The sequence below is a fragment of the Electrona antarctica genome (assembly GCF_951216825.1).
Source record: "Electrona antarctica genome assembly, contig: scaffold_25, whole genome shotgun sequence".
In the NCBI taxonomy this organism is placed as follows: Eukaryota; Metazoa; Chordata; class Actinopteri; order Myctophiformes; family Myctophidae; genus Electrona; species Electrona antarctica.
In genome coordinates this window covers 2,611,911-2,627,435 of record NW_027637034.1, presented here as the reverse complement: position 1 = coordinate 2,627,435, position 15,525 = coordinate 2,611,911, and the positions used below count along the sequence as shown (strand labels likewise).

Genomic DNA, 15,525 nt, shown 5'->3' with positions numbered 1-15,525 from the left:
ACATGCAATTTGGAGATATAGCCCAACAAGTCTAAATCCAAAATGACGAGGGGTAAAAATCACACTGACTAACAGAAATTGACTGCTTAAATACAAACTAAGTTTATCAATAATAATGGGCCCGAGAGTCTGCCCTTAGTGAGAAAGAGTCTTAACTTACTGACCAACCAGATCGCTGCAGACTCTGACTTTCCTTCTTTACACTGATGTCAATTACACATTACCTTGTTGTCCAAACACTACACACAATGTTCAGTTGTTGCACACACTTCTCACATAAAATCTCATATCAACCTACAACACACAAATAGTCAAATCTCTATACATTCAGATCTGGTGAGCAATTTGCAATCAGGACTGCAGCATAAAAGGGAGCCTTTTGAGAGCCTCTGTTTTGTTGGGTGAACAATGGAGAACCTTGAAGAGATCGACAACCAGAGAAGGAGAGGGGTAAGAGTGAGAGGAGGATGAGTAGAGGAGTAGGTGGACAGAGAGGAGGAGTGAGAGGAAGAGGAGGAAGAGGAGAAAGAAGAAGGAGAACGGTCATATCTGATGAGATTCGGGCAACTGTGGTTGACCATGTGTTCAATCATGGTTTGACCATGAGCCAGAGGGTCCAACCCAATCTCAGCCACTACACAGTTGCTGGCATCATTAGAACATGTTTCTGTTCTATTCCTTCCACCTTCTTCTCCTTTCCTGAATCCTATTGAGGAGTTCTTTTCAGCTTGGAGGTAGAAGGTATATGAACGGAACCCACAGAGCCAGCTTTGAGCAGGCTGGTTTACAGTAAAAAGAATAATTAAAAAAAGCATATTTGTGTGCTGTTTTATGTTTGACTATGAAAAAGTAGGCCTACACGGAGTCATTTTACAATAGGAGAAATGTCTCATTCTCCAGAGTCATTGTCATTCATGTGTGTTCCATTTCTATGATTGTGTTTTCAATTTTTCACTTCATTGTGCTGTAAATGCTTCGTAGTGTGTAGCCAAAGCTTAGTTGTGTGTACTCAATAAATGGTATGTGTGTGTCATTTGAAAATATGGTGTGTACCAAATGAAAACACGAGTTCCATTTTGGGAACAGTTATGAGATTTGATGGCAAAGAGTCATCATGGGAAAGGAGAGTCAGGGTTTAGCATTTTGTGTGTGAGGTTTTCAGTTTTGTGTGTGCAGTTTTGAGAATGTCGTTAGGTTGTGAGAAACGTGTGTTGAAATGTGTGTTAACAATCGTGAAAAACTGTAAAAAGACACACAGACAGCACAGTGTGTGTGTGTGTGTGTGTGTGTGTGTGTGTGTGTGTGTGTGTGTGTGTGTGTGTGTGTGCGGCGTGTGCGCGCATCGCGCTTGTCACATACAGCAAGTTCAGTCAGGAAACTCAGTGCAGTTGCTGCCGGCCGTAAATTGGGCTGCCTCAGCGTCACGTTCTCATTCACATGATTCACTTCATCCATGCAATCACACACTCATTCCAGTTTCATACCGGCTATTTAAACTGGAACTAATTTGCACTGTTCATCCTGCTTGCTTGCTGCTGCACACTGATACTGCTGCTGCACTGCTGTCTGCTTAAACTGTTGCTGCTCACCCTCCATCACCCCAGCTACCAACCTGTCGTTTTGGATCTGCTGATTTGGTACAAGGGATTCGGTGGGTCCATTTACAATTTATCAGAACATTAAAGATGTACAAATATACACTTCTATGAAAAACAGGAAATAAAAAAAAGCATATTTGTGTGCTGTTTTATGTTTGACTATGAAAAAGTAGGCCTACACGGAGTCATTTTACAATAGGAGAAATGTCTCATTCTCCAGAGTCATTGTCATTCATGTGTGTTCCATTTCTATGATTGTGTTTTCAATTTTTCACTTCATTGTGCTGTAAATGCTTGGTAGTGTGTAGCCAAAGCTTAGTTGTGTGTACTCAATAAATGGTATGTGTGTGTCATTTGAAAATATGGCTGTGTGTACCAAATTAAAACACGAGTTCCATTTTGGGAACAGTTATGAGATTTGATGGCAAAGAGTCATCATGGGAAAGGAGAGTCAGGGTTTAGCATTTTGTGTGTGAGGTTTTCAGTTTTGTGTGTGCAGTTTTGAGAATGTCGTTAGGTTGTGAAAAACGTGTGTTAACAATCGTGAAAAACTGTAAAAAGACACACAGACAGCACAGTGTGTGTGTGTGTGTGTGTGTGTGTGTGTGTGTGTGTGTGTGTGTGTGTGTGTGCGCGGCGTGTGCGCCATTCGCACTTGTCACATACAGCAAGTTCAGTCAGGAAACTCAGTGCAGTTGCTGCTGGCCGTAAATTGGGCTGCCTCAGCGTCACGTTCTCATTCACATGATTCACTTCATCCATGCAATCACACACTCATTCCAGTTTCATACCGGCTATTTAAACTGGAACTAATTTGCACTGTTCATCCTGCTTGCTTGCTGCTGCACACTGATACTGCTGCTGCACTGCTGTCTGCTTAAACTGTTGCTGCTCACCCTCCATCACCCTAGCTACCAACCTGTCGTTTTGGATCTGCTGATTTGGTACAAGGGATTCGGTGGGTCCATTTTCAATTTATCAGAACATTTAAAGATGTACAAATATACACTTCTATGAAAAACAGGAAATCATCATATATACAGTTAAATAAAATAAAAAAGGAAACATGGGTGGGGGGACCATTTGTGCACATGCAAAAAGAACGGAAACTACCGCGCCACATGACACCAGCGTCACTGTCAAGCAAACTTACAAACGACAGACTGGCAGCCAAGTAGCATAGCATCCTACTAGCCTACATGGCTAGGCAGGAAGATGGCGCGCAAATAAGCCAAAATCATCTCCCCCTAAAGGAGCAATCTGGACAAAGGAGCAATCTGAACAAGCACAGTCACCTGCAGTGAGTGAAAGCCAGTGACTTCTGGAGACCAGGAGCACTGCAGATCTCATGAACAGGAATGTCCCAGTAGTTCTGGAGACCAGGAGCATTGCAGATCTCATGAACAGGAATGTCCCAGTAGTTCTGGAGACCAGGAGCATTGCAGATCTCATGAACAGGAATGTCCCAGTAGTTCTGGAGACCAGGAGCATTGCAGATCTCATGAACAGGAATGTCCCAGTAGTTATAGTAGTAGAGCTCTGTGATGCTTTATGTCTCAAATAAGTGGATCGCAAGAACTACAACATTAATGTCGACGTTACGGACAAATGCCCGAGGACCCCCTCTAAAACGAGATGATGCATCTCAAGAGGCTTATCCTTTAAATCAGTGGTTTTCAACACTTTTTACATCAGGGCCCATTATTTATTCTGCATTTGAGCCATATGGACCACCATTTGATGACATTTAGCCTCTCAGACCCAAGACTTAGAATATGTTGTTGTCGTTGGATAAGGTTTTTTCAGCAATAAGAGACAACGGGCACACATTGATCAAAATAACAATTCTTCTACATTCTCTAATTGTGTAGACTTCTTGTAAATTAAGTAATGCAGTTGTTTAACAACAATATAATTATTGAGTGCATAAGATGAAACCAAATGGACCCATATCTTGATCCGTATCTGAATACACTTCAACGGTCCAGAGACCCACCCCCCATGCGGTCCCGGGGACGGTTGGGCGATCCGCTCCCGGGAACGGTACACATCATTCACACTACCACAACATCTGCCAAGTGGTCCCGAGTGCGCACCCAGGACAATAGTGTGAATCGCCCCTTAAAGGATGTCTGTCTCTGTTGCTGCTTCAAGCTCTTAAAGGACCACTTCACCACTTTTCAACCTACTTCATATAATAGGTCCTCACTAATAATCATGATAACATGGCACAATTTCTTTCTACTCAGTCTGTGTCTCATAGGAGGGCTGTGGGCAGTTTAGAAACCGTCCTCCAGTGACATCATCATTAGGCAGATTTTTTTTTAAACAAGATTTTTACAAAAAAATTTAGATTTTCATTATCGTGAGAACGATGGCTTCCATTTTTGCATTGCAACTTTACAGGACTAGAAAGCCTGCATTTTCTATTAGCTTGTATTCGCCATCGATGATGTCACTGGAGGACGGTTTCTGAACTGCCCACAGCCCTCCTATGAGACACAGACCGAGTAGAAAATAATTGTGAACTGCCCACAGCCCTCCTATGAGACACAGACCGAGTAGAAAAGATTTGCGCCATTTTTTCATGATTATTAGTGAGGACCTATTATATGAAGATAGGTTGAAAAGTGGTGAAGTGGTCCTTTAAAGGATGACTGTCTCTGTTGCTGCTTAGAGCTCTTAAAACAGGGGTGCCCACACTTTTTGACTTGAGAGGTACTTTCAAAATGACCAGCTCGGCAAGATCTACCAACCAAATAAATGATTATACCATTGCTGAAAATAGTTTAAATATGTACCTGAGGGGGCTTCGGAATAGTAGAGTTCGTGTTACATTCTGTACAGTATAAGACAAATGCACTTGGAATGGGAAATAGAGGGGGAGAAATGTTTTTTTTTTTAATTGTTTTTTTTCTTCAATATATTTAAATGAAATACTCTTTAGGGGCATGTCATGTGATCTACCTGCACAGCCTTTGTGATCTACTGGTAGATCGCGATCTACCTTTTGGGCACCCCTGTCTTAAAACAATGTCTGTCTCTGTTGCTGCTTAGAGCTCTTAAAAAATGTCTGTCTCTGTTGCTGCTTAGAGCTCTTAGAGAATGTCTGTCTCTGTGCTGCTTAGAGCTCTTAAAGAATGTCTGTCTCTGTTGCTGCTTAGAGCTCTTAGAGAATGTCTGTCTCTGTGCTGCTTAGAGCTCTTAAAAATGTCTGTCTCTGTTGCTGCTTAGAGCTCTTGGATAATGTCTGTCTCTGTGCTGCTTAGAGCTCTTAAAGAATGTCTGTCTCTGTGCTGCTTCAAGCTCGCTGCTCCCACATTGTCCAGCTCTGTGACTCCGCTTGACATTCTTATACCGTGTCGCTCCCGCACCATAACGGTGTCAGCGTGACGTCGGACTCAAACACTCAAAGCTTTGAGTGTTTGAGTCCGAGGTGAAGTGTGAAGAAGGAAGTCGATATAAAGAATATAATGAGTTTTGTGTCGAAGATTAAGTCCAAATATGGAGTCTGTGAGGTTGTTCACTCTAGCTGACGTCCTGAGCAACTTGTATCTTTATTTTTGTATTTTTGAGGGGCGCTAGCCCGTCCTACGGTATGTCCAGCTGTGAGGTTGTGTGTAAACACAAACTGTCCCAACACAAACATTAAATGCCATTAAAAATGAATGACTAGTTTTGAGTGTTTGTGGAAACACAAACATTGCGTAAACACAAACATTGAAGACGAAAGTGAGGACGTACATTCTGATTAGCCGGAATGAGATGATGTATGATGATGTACAATGATAAGAGCGCCCCTCACTTCACACAGGTGTGATTTTTTGAGGGCCTCCTATATACAGCTTTTGACCCCACACTTCTCAATATTTGCCATTGACAATGAAAGGAGAAATTAGGTTAAATGTCCGCCAAATATGATGTAAATTTGTGGCAACAGGCATTCTGAATGATTGGCCAGTAGCAGGCTATAAGATGATTCATGATGATGTACGATGATAAGAGCGCCCCTCACTCTGTTTTTACACCTCAGGCTAGGGGGGCTTGAGCCACTGCCCTTTTGCCTCAAAGTGCCCCTTCAAATAAAAAAAAATAAAAACAAATCATAAGATCTTTTTTTTTCTGTCCACATAAGGGCATGTGGGCGGCCAATGGGGGGCCCCGGGGGGCCAATAAGGCTTATGTGGGGGCCAATTAACAAGGGCTTATGTGGGGAGCCAATTAGGGCCATTGGCCCTTCAAGACGAACATTTGACAAGTAGGCCTAATGATAATTCCACTATCATAATTATTATTTATAATTATTATTTATAATTATACTTTAAATGTGCTGGCTGCCATCAGTCAGTTTTAGTTTCAGACTAATGATAACGTATTGCTTATTTTACTGTCCAATGACATGAAATGGCACAAGGGACGGACCCCACAAAAAGACCCCAAAATCGGCGCGCTACGAGCACACACACATGTGCCCTTTTCTGGTGTTTGAGCCCCTGCTCCCTCAGTGCTCTCTGCACGGCCCTACTATAGTGGGATTTGAAGGCAGTTGCAAAACGCAACCCCTGTTACATATTAGATGTATCATTTTAATTTAGTGACAGTTACACACATCCACCACCAGGGGGCGAAAGACATTAAGGCAACAGTGCATGGATCGTTTGTTGCGCATGCGTAAACACTTTGACCCGGAAGCAGGTTGTGCGTGTACAGCGTTTAGCACTGCAGCATGGAGTTTGTTAGCCTTTAGCTCTGTGGTTGTTTTTCATCTTGGTGTGAAATAAACGGATTGTTGCTCAAAACAACGTCTCATAATGGAGGTCAAAACGTGTCAAATGGAGTCTGTACGGATGAAGATAAATGAACACATGACGTCGGTGGGAGAGGACATATTGTGTGTTTTGGACAAACAGCAGCAGAGTGGTGGTGCTGATGTTTGTTGTGTGAAGCTTGATGTCAGAGTGTTTGTGTTGGAGCGCCTCAGTTTGGCTGCTCAGGTCATGGTCAACCTCTTCCAGAGAGAGATGGAGACACTAGAAACTCTGCTGGAGAAACAAAACAAAGTGCTGGACATTGATGTTGATATGGACATCGATCTACACACTGCAGGTTGGTAAACTCTGAACAACACCAGCTCAGCTACAAGTAGCATTAAGCTAGCTGAACTGAAGTACATTTCCCAGTAGCTTCAAGTTCTTTATTGTTACATTTTGTGTTCACTTCAGGTACATAAGAGTAAGTGTGTGTGTGTGTGTGTGTGTGTGTGTGTGTGTGTGTGTGTGTGTGTGTGTGTGTGTGTGTGTGTGTGTGTGTGTGTGTGTGTGTGTGTGTGTGTGTGTGTGTGTGTGTGTGTGTGTGTGTGTGTGTGTCTGATGGGCCTTGCCTATCATTTTGTCATTAAACCCCTCAGTCTCACATTTGTTTTTTTAAGCAATGTGGTCATAAGTGGTATGGCTGACTTGCTACTGCAGCCTAGGGGATATTTCTCATGTTATTTTAAAGGCTTAAGTTTGTTTGTTAATACATCAAAGATCCATAATGGATAAAGCCTTGGCCTGGAAGAGAGGTCATCAGGTGGTCCCCAACCTTTAAAAAAAAAGAAAAATCCCACGATTTTGCAACCCATTTTTTCACCCAGTGTCAATTATCTAATGTAATCCTGGGTGCTACACTTCCTCTGCCAACCTGGGGGTTGGGGGGCAGCGGACTGACCTCATCCTTCCTTCTATGCATGAGGAGTCCAAGCTGCTGCTTTTCACCTGACGGGGGGGAGTTTCCCTGGCCGGATGTAGCACGTGGAAGGAACACGTTATTCCGACCAGTTCCTTTCCCTCCATTAGGCGCCCCGGCTGGCCAGGGGGAGGTAGTTTAGAGACTAGGATTACTGCATGTTGTTCTGTGAGGGTACCTACCCTAGGGGACACGGGGAGAACATGTGAGGGTACCTACCCTAGGGGACATGGGGAGAACATGCAAACTCCACACAGAAAGGCCCTTTCGCCAACCCCGCCTCGGGTATGCGCACTGATGACGCAGAGGAGATAACACGCCCTAGTGTCCCCAGTGGGAATCGAACCCAGGACCTTTTAGCTGTGAGGCGACAGCACTACCGACTGTGCCACCGTCCCCAAACCTTTTAGAGTGTTTCGACCACCACAAGGTCAGCAGTGATTGGCCAAATCACTGGCCCTCTCAACCAGGCTTCCAGCTATTGTCCTTTCTCTATGCCAGAGCCAACAGGAGGCTCCACCTGCCTTGTGTGTTCTTCTGGCATTGCAGGGATTTAGAGGTTTCTAGGACGGTGGTTTGCGACCTGCCTAGGGTTCTACGTCTCACCAGACTATAAGTATGTGCGGTGTGCAACTGTGCATGCATCTGTCCTTGTCCACACTTGGCCTTACTCTGGTGTTATTGAGTCAAGGTGGGTTGTTTGAGCCTTCTCTGCGTCTGTGTCATTGTTGTTGCTGTTAAATCTGTCCTAGTGAGCCTCTCAGTAAGCCAACTATTAGGGGACTAACTATATTGGGGCATTTAAACAGTAATGCTTGTTAGTCACAATGTGGGACAGGGTTTCAATTTGTGGTACTCTTAAAGTCTTGGAAATGAGGGACTGTCCCACTCAAAGGGAGACACCTTGTCTCCGTTCTGTGAGGCCTTCACTGTTTCCATGTGAATCCTGAGATCTACATGATTCTCACTGTTCTATTATAGCAGCTGGGTTTACCTTTTTATCATTGCTGCCGGCCAGAGAAACCTTGTATCTCCGTAATTCAGAAGGAGCTAGTGCATTCTCCGTCCTCGGCGATCAGACGTGGCACTGCCGGGGGTGAGGGGCGGCACCTGCCCGGGAAGGTGGGGGGATTAGTGGAGTTCCGCGGCAATGTCGGTCCATTCCGTGGCCGACGCCGCAACTGCCGATAACAGCCGCGGCTCCCGATATGAGTTACCGGTTAAAAATCACCTGTGTCTTCCCTGTGAGGTTTGGGTTTGGGGTAGGGTGTCAGCGTCGCTGGTTAAAACTCACCCATGGCTCCCTACGTGTGCTGCCGGTTTAAAACAGCCGTGTCTTCCCTGTGAGGTTAGGGTCTGGGGTAGGGTGTCGGACTGCTGCCGCCGGTGCCGGAAAATGCACTCTCTCCCAAAAGTAACAAATAGCCGATCTACAAGATTTTGATCTGATATTTTTGAGTGGTGCAACCTCTCCTATAGACAGCTATGTGTGTCCCTGGGTCCCTGGCTTGCTCTCTGGCTGTGTCCGAGCATGAAAATAGCGTTTGGTTGGTTTTCACCGCCAAGTGTCACTGTTGTGCAGCCACACACACACACACACACACATATTTACTGTATATATGATGATTTCGGGTGTGACAGTACAGTAGAGTACAACGGTCATTTCCCGACCGTTTTGGACGTGGGCCGGCTCGCCGGAACCGGGCCGGTACCCTGGCGTGGGTCTGGAACTTCCGGGAACTCCCCGGGGACGCCCACACAGAGTTGCACCACTCACTTAGATTTTTCCTACTTACTAGAATTTTGAAAAGTAACAGTTTTGGACATAAGAGGTCTCCATCTAGCCTGGGGTCCACCTATGCTTTCTATGTCATAGGCAGCTCCGGGCAGGATCCGCCGGGAGAATCTAGACGCAGCTGCGCGACATGAGACTAATTAATTAGAGCGACAGAGAGAGAGGAGTGTGTGCGTCAATTTAACAAAGGTGCAGACGATCAGAAATCAGCAGAGTGATCGACGTTTGCGCTACTGTATGCCGAATTGATGTGGACTCGTTCCACTTGAAGTGGACTCGATCCGGACTTTTTTTCCCCCCTGGAAATAAAAACGTCTGGGTTTCCGAGGCTAGTCTCCACCTGACGGCAACAATATTATACCTACTATTTCAGGATCATTAATCTGTTGGCTATTTCAAATAGGCCTATGCAATGAAAAAATTACTGCTTGCTAGATGTTCTTTCACTTTGTTCTTTCATTTTTCATTTTTAATTAGTTTGTTTTTTAAAACAGGAGTTTTATGCTGTAGTCCTTTGGTCTCTATATAGTCTATGGTAGTCCTTATTTGTGACACATAAACAGCCTTATTATTAAAGTTAATAATGTCACATCAAAGTCTTTATTAAAGTGTGTATTACAGTATATGTCTTCATTCCAGACCGGTGTGTGGAGTCCAGTCTGCAGGTGAAGATCAGTTCTCCAGCCACAACTGTTTCTATTAAACAGGAACCTGAAGACCACCTTAACCAGGAACCTGAAGACCACCTGGATCTCGGTAAGTTCAAATCACTCCGTCTTTATTTGTTTTGTTGGTGAAAGTGGGTTGATACTGAGAGTGTAAAGATGAACCGATATGACTCGGTTATCGATTGTAGCATTAACAATGTGACTACATTGATCAAAATGTATTATGAATGGGACGGCAGTAAAAGTATGAATGGGTTCACTGAAGCTTTTCAGTACTACTTCAGTATTAACAGTATTAAATTCAGTATTAACTAACCTGTATTAATCCTAGACTTTCTGCACGTTCCTGTGTGTAAAGAGGAGGTTCCACCTGAAGAGGAGAGGAGCTCCAGTCTGGTCCAGGAGGAACCACAACCACAGATTAAAGAGGAACAAGAGCAGCTACTTCAAAGAGAGGCTGGTGGGTTAATGACTGTTGACTTTTTTCAAATACGCAATAAAAAAATACTACTTAAAGGACCACTTGACCACTTTTCAACTTATCTTCATATAATTGGTTCTCACTAATGTTCATGATAAAATATCACCATTCTTTTCCTACTCAGTCTGTGTCTCATAGGAGGGCTGTGGGCAGTTCAGAAACCCCTCCACCAGTGATATCATCGATGGTGAATCCAAACTAATAGAAACTGCAGGCTTTCTATTCCTGAAAAGTTGCAATGTGAAAATGATTTTCCTTTGGTCTCACAATAATACAAATTGAAATATTTTCTATTTTAAATCTTGTTTAAAAACAAATCTGCCTAACGATGATGTCACTGGTGGACGGGTTTCTGAACTGCCCACACAGCCCTCCTATGAGACACAGGCCAAGTAGGATAAAAAAGTGGTAGGCCTATTTCATGAACATTAGACCACCGGAGAGACTGGTGACAGGAGGAATGTAGACGGCACCTGGGAGCAGTATGGGTTGGCGCCCCAGCCTGTGTCCTCTGTGAGCTTGTAGATTGGCTATTTGTGTTTTGTCTTTCTGTCTTTTTGACCTTTGTTTCCCTTTTACAAATTCAATATCATTTTTATTTTCATCTGATGTTTACATCAGGATGGGGACAATTATTTTAGCACTTAGAACAACTAGTGACTGCTCCTTTCAACTGAACAGGACATGGTAAGTTTGATTTGATTATGTGGTATAATGAAAGGTCTTTCTACTGGTGATTTCCACAGAGCACCACAGGGAGAGGTCTACAGTATCTAGAGAGATGGCCTCCAAAAGACATTCAACATTGTCAGAGGAACAGCCAGAGATGGACCAGAGACATGGACTGTTTGATGCAAGGATGCAACCTGTAGTAAAATTGTACAAGATAGGTATGTAGTGTTTTATTTACTGTGGTTTAAACATGTAGTAAAGTTGAATACCATTTACAATCAGGGTTGGGAAGGTTACTTTTAAAAAGTAATCCCCTACAAGTTACTTGCTATAAATTGTAGTCCGTAACGTAATCCGAGTACCACAATTTAAAAAGTAACTGGTTACTTGCAGTTACCTTTGGATTACTTTTAAGCAAACCTCTATTTAATTCGATAAACAAGTTTTACCATTGATAACCAGAGCAGAATGTTGAGCCTATATGAAATTTAAAAAAAGAACTACAGAAATATTGTTAAATTAGTGGTTCTCAACCTTTTTACAAGTTTTTCAAGTACCACCTCAGAAAATATTTGGCTTTTTAGTACCAACATTATGATTATTAAAATCTAGTTCTATTCAGCTAAGCACAGGTTCGCACAAAAGGCAAATTCATCGATACCGATATGGCCTATTCTGATTATGCTACCGATTAATCGTGCATCCCACCAAATATATATTTATATATATATATTAGGGCTTTCAAACGATTCAAAATTTTAATCAGATTAATCACAGTTTGAAAATGAATTAATCATGATTAATCAAATGTCCAAAATATGCCATGTTTTTCTGTATATTGTTGTCGGAATGGTAAGATAACTGTCAGAAGGCGGATACATTTAACATGCATATGTATGTATATGTTATTCTTTATAACAAACCCAGTGTGGTAGGATGGTGTCTTTCACCCGTTGTCGTGCTATGTGATTTGAGCCTCTGCCTATGTAAACTGTGCAGCCTTTTATGGCACTATTATTGCCATCCAGATAGGGCTAGATAGTGCAGAGTCGATGGGATTATGGCATGTATGGGGTGGGTCATCCAAGCATGGATTAATTTTGAATCAAATTAATCTCACAAATGAATTAACTCAGTTAATTTGACAGCCATATATATATATATATATATATATATATATATATATATATATATATAATCCAGCAATGTCATGCTGGATTACCAGCCAAGGTGCCTGGACCGCTAAATTGGCCCAGGCCCATTCCATAGTTTTGGAGCCAGAGGGGAGAAGACATGGCATTTCCGGGGGTCCCCAGCCAAAAACATTGAGAACCCCTGTCCTAGACCATAAGGGTCGTAACACATTGTATTATTTTTGTAGACTTTCTGCACGTCCCTGTGTGTAAAGAGGAGGTTCCACATGAAGACGAGAGGAGCTCCAGTCTGGTCCAGGAGGAACCACAAGCTCCAGAGATTAAAGAGGAACAAGAGGACCTACTTCAAAGACCAGAAGAGGCTGGTGGATCAGTGTTGACATTACTAGCAGTGAAAAGTGAAGAAGATGATGAAGACAGAGAGACAGAGCCTGTAGCCGGCACCTCAACTGTACACATGAAAACACAAGCTGATGTAGAGGACTGTGGAACATCACAACCAACTAGTGACAACCAGCTCCTCTCTTCACACTGTTCTGAATCTGACACTGAAGACAGTGATGACTGGGCTTCACAGTGTTCTGAATCTGACACTGATGATTGGGAGGAGACTAGGGGAGATCAGTCAGCTTTAAACACACTGAATTCACAAAACACACACAATGTGGGAGGACAGCACAAGCTGTCCCAGGACCTGAAGTCCTGGAGTCACACAGGGAAGAAAAGTTTGAATTGTACAGAGTGTGGCAAAATATTTAATCTAAAGGAGAGTTTAAAAAAACACATGAGGATTCATACAGGTGACAGGCCATTTTCTTGTACAGTATGTGGTAAAGGCTTTACTCAGGCGGGTAGTCTAAAAACCCACATGATGTCTCATACAGGCAATTGGCCATTTTCTTGTACAGTATGTGGTAAAGGCTGTGTTAACACCAGTAATCTAAAAACCCACATGATGACTCATACAGGTGAAAAGCCATTTTCTTGTACAGTTTGTGGTACAGGCTTTACTCTGGCGGGTAATCTAAAAACCCACATGATGACTCATACAGGCAAAAGGCCATTTTCTTGTACAGTATGTGGTAAAGGCTGTGTTGCCACAAGAGATCTAAAAACACACATGAGGATTCATACAGGCGAAAAGCCATTTTCTTGTACTGTATGTGGTACAGGCTTTACTCAGGCGGGTAATCTAAAAAGACACATGAGTACTCATACAGGCGAAAAGCCATTAGTTTAAGACATATGGTCAGTCTAATCCACTAAAAAGTATTTACATTTTTTTCAGACTTTTTAGCCAGTCTTGCATTTTTTTATTTTGGAGCGCCGCTTTTTCCATTTAGTTTGTTTGAGTTAAGTTATTTTCAAAGCTGAGCACCCACTGCCTTAAACAAAGGGCAGTCTCCAGAGGAAGCACACTTGTTCTTTCTTTCTTTATCTGAATTATATGTATAATCTGACAATATCAACATGACTGAATAAAATGCACATTAATAGTTCCTTGTGATGGAACTTAATTTTATCCTGTGTATGGATCTTATTTTCTATTCAACATGATGGAACTTCATTTTATCTTGCATTATTCCCTCCAGCTGATATGTTCTGGTAGTACAATATGAGCCTCAGTCTGTGTCCACATTTGTCAGTATTTAACAAGTCATATTCATTACAATTCATGCAATAATTATGTTCATTGATATGCAGTAAAGTGCTCACAAGCTGCTGGGTTTGTGTAGATCAGGGGTGTCAGCTACATCCTACATAATGTACCATCGGACCATGAAGCCACATATGCATCACATTTAAACAATTCTATTTAATCGTCATTTAATATCAATGCTCCTTTGTCAGGTGTGTGCTGTGAACAAAAGGAATTATTTCACATTACCAAACCAGACATTTGAGGTAAAACAAATATGGCGGGTTATATAGGTTTATATCAATTCCAAGCAGCCGAAGCTCTTAACTAACCTTTCGTGCTGTCCAGGCTGCTACACACAGCCTACATTCTTCCCATTATGAGGAAAGTTGTTGTTTTTGTCCAATCCGCCAGAGGTTTTTGCTGCTCCTCTCGCTGTGTTGGGCTGTGTGCCCCGGAAGTAGTTGGCGCAAATTCACAGATATTGCCTGTCTGCCTGCGGTAACATCACATGAGGGCGATGAAAGTGTTAACACAACATCCGTGGCCCTTTTCATTTTGACATGGTAATGAGAACGTAGGCCACTGACATGGACCAAGTTATTGTGGAACACCTTTTATTTCCCCATTAGAAAAATAAGGCTCTTTTTTTGTCCATGCTAAACCCCTTATCCCTAAACTTATTTGCCTTTTTTGTTTTTAGTTTTTTTTTGCTATTTTGAAAAAACGTTTCTTGTTTAACTATTCAAAAAGTTTTTCAAAATGGTAAAAACATAAATAAATAAAAAAGGCAAAGAAGTTTAGGGAAAAGGAGTATAGCATGGATGAAAATTGAGCCCCCAATGTACAACATTTCTGGTGTGAAATGGCACAAGGTATTCCCACAAAAAGACCACCCCAAAAACCAACAATGTGCCCTTTTGTGGGATTTGAGCACCTGCCCCCTCAGTGCTCTCTGCACGGCCCTGGCACGCACACATATACATGCGCACACGTGCGCGCGCGCACACGCACGCACGCACACACACACACACACACACAATGTTTGCTCTGCGGATATAGGCAATCTACAAGGTCAGAACACATTGCATCGCAACATGTTGTGAGCTTGTAGATCAGCTATTTTCACGATTTGACACATGAAGTAACTAGGGCTGACGAGATTAAAAGATGACAGTTGTAGCAGCTAGATGTCAGGGTCGGACAAACGGGAAGTAGCGTGAGGTTCCGTATCCGGTGGGAGTGTGTTCGTGGCAGGGCGCTGAGAGATCGACAGGGCGGAGCGGCTGTCAGCCGGTTGACAGCGACTGTCAGTGTCAGGAGATCTCACAGTGGAGGAGAGGCAGCACGCTCACTAGCAGCAGACGGAGCATTGTTTTCGACTGTGTTTGAATGCGAGCGGGTGTTTCACTCTAGAGGAGCGGTGTGGAGGTTTGAAGAGATTTCTTCAGGATAGACGCTGATGACAGCGGGAGGAGCGGAGAGCACAGCACACTGGACGCTGGACTTGATAAGTACTGCCAAGTCGTGTAGTCACTGGTGATTTTCGCTGGCCTAACTTTGCAAGGCTAGAGCCGTTTGTGTGTTATTAAGAAGGGTATAACAAGCAGGCTGCAGAGGTAGGATAGCCCGGAGCCAGGGAAGGGAGCCGGCTGGCGGGAAGCCAAATGGCTTCCGAAGGGAGGGGGGGAGATGGGGGGGGGGACTGGCAGTCGCAGGGGGCCAGGCACAAGTCAAAGAGAGCAGCACCGAGGGAGGAAAGTGATAATGAGGCTGTACCTGAAAAGCACA

The 15,525-nt window shown here is 43.3% G+C and overlaps 1 protein-coding gene across 1 annotated transcript in view; it reads left to right on the top strand.

The window, feature by feature from the left end:
• LOC306919402 (uncharacterized protein) overlaps window positions 1-15,126 on the top strand; it is a gene marked incomplete at its 3' end in the record, with an annotated part of 342,672 nt that extends 327,546 nt beyond the window's left edge. The window contains exons 6-10 of the mRNA XM_079532190.1: window positions 6,593-6,704; window positions 9,760-9,876; window positions 10,147-10,248; window positions 11,016-11,137; window positions 14,992-15,126. Coding sequence (XP_079388316.1) covers window positions 6,593-6,704; window positions 9,760-9,876; window positions 10,147-10,248; window positions 11,016-11,137; window positions 14,992-15,126 — 588 coding nt within the window. The remainder of the gene's footprint in view (window positions 1-6,592; window positions 6,705-9,759; window positions 9,877-10,146; window positions 10,249-11,015; window positions 11,138-14,991) is intronic.
• Window positions 15,127-15,525: the final 399 nt, after the last annotated feature.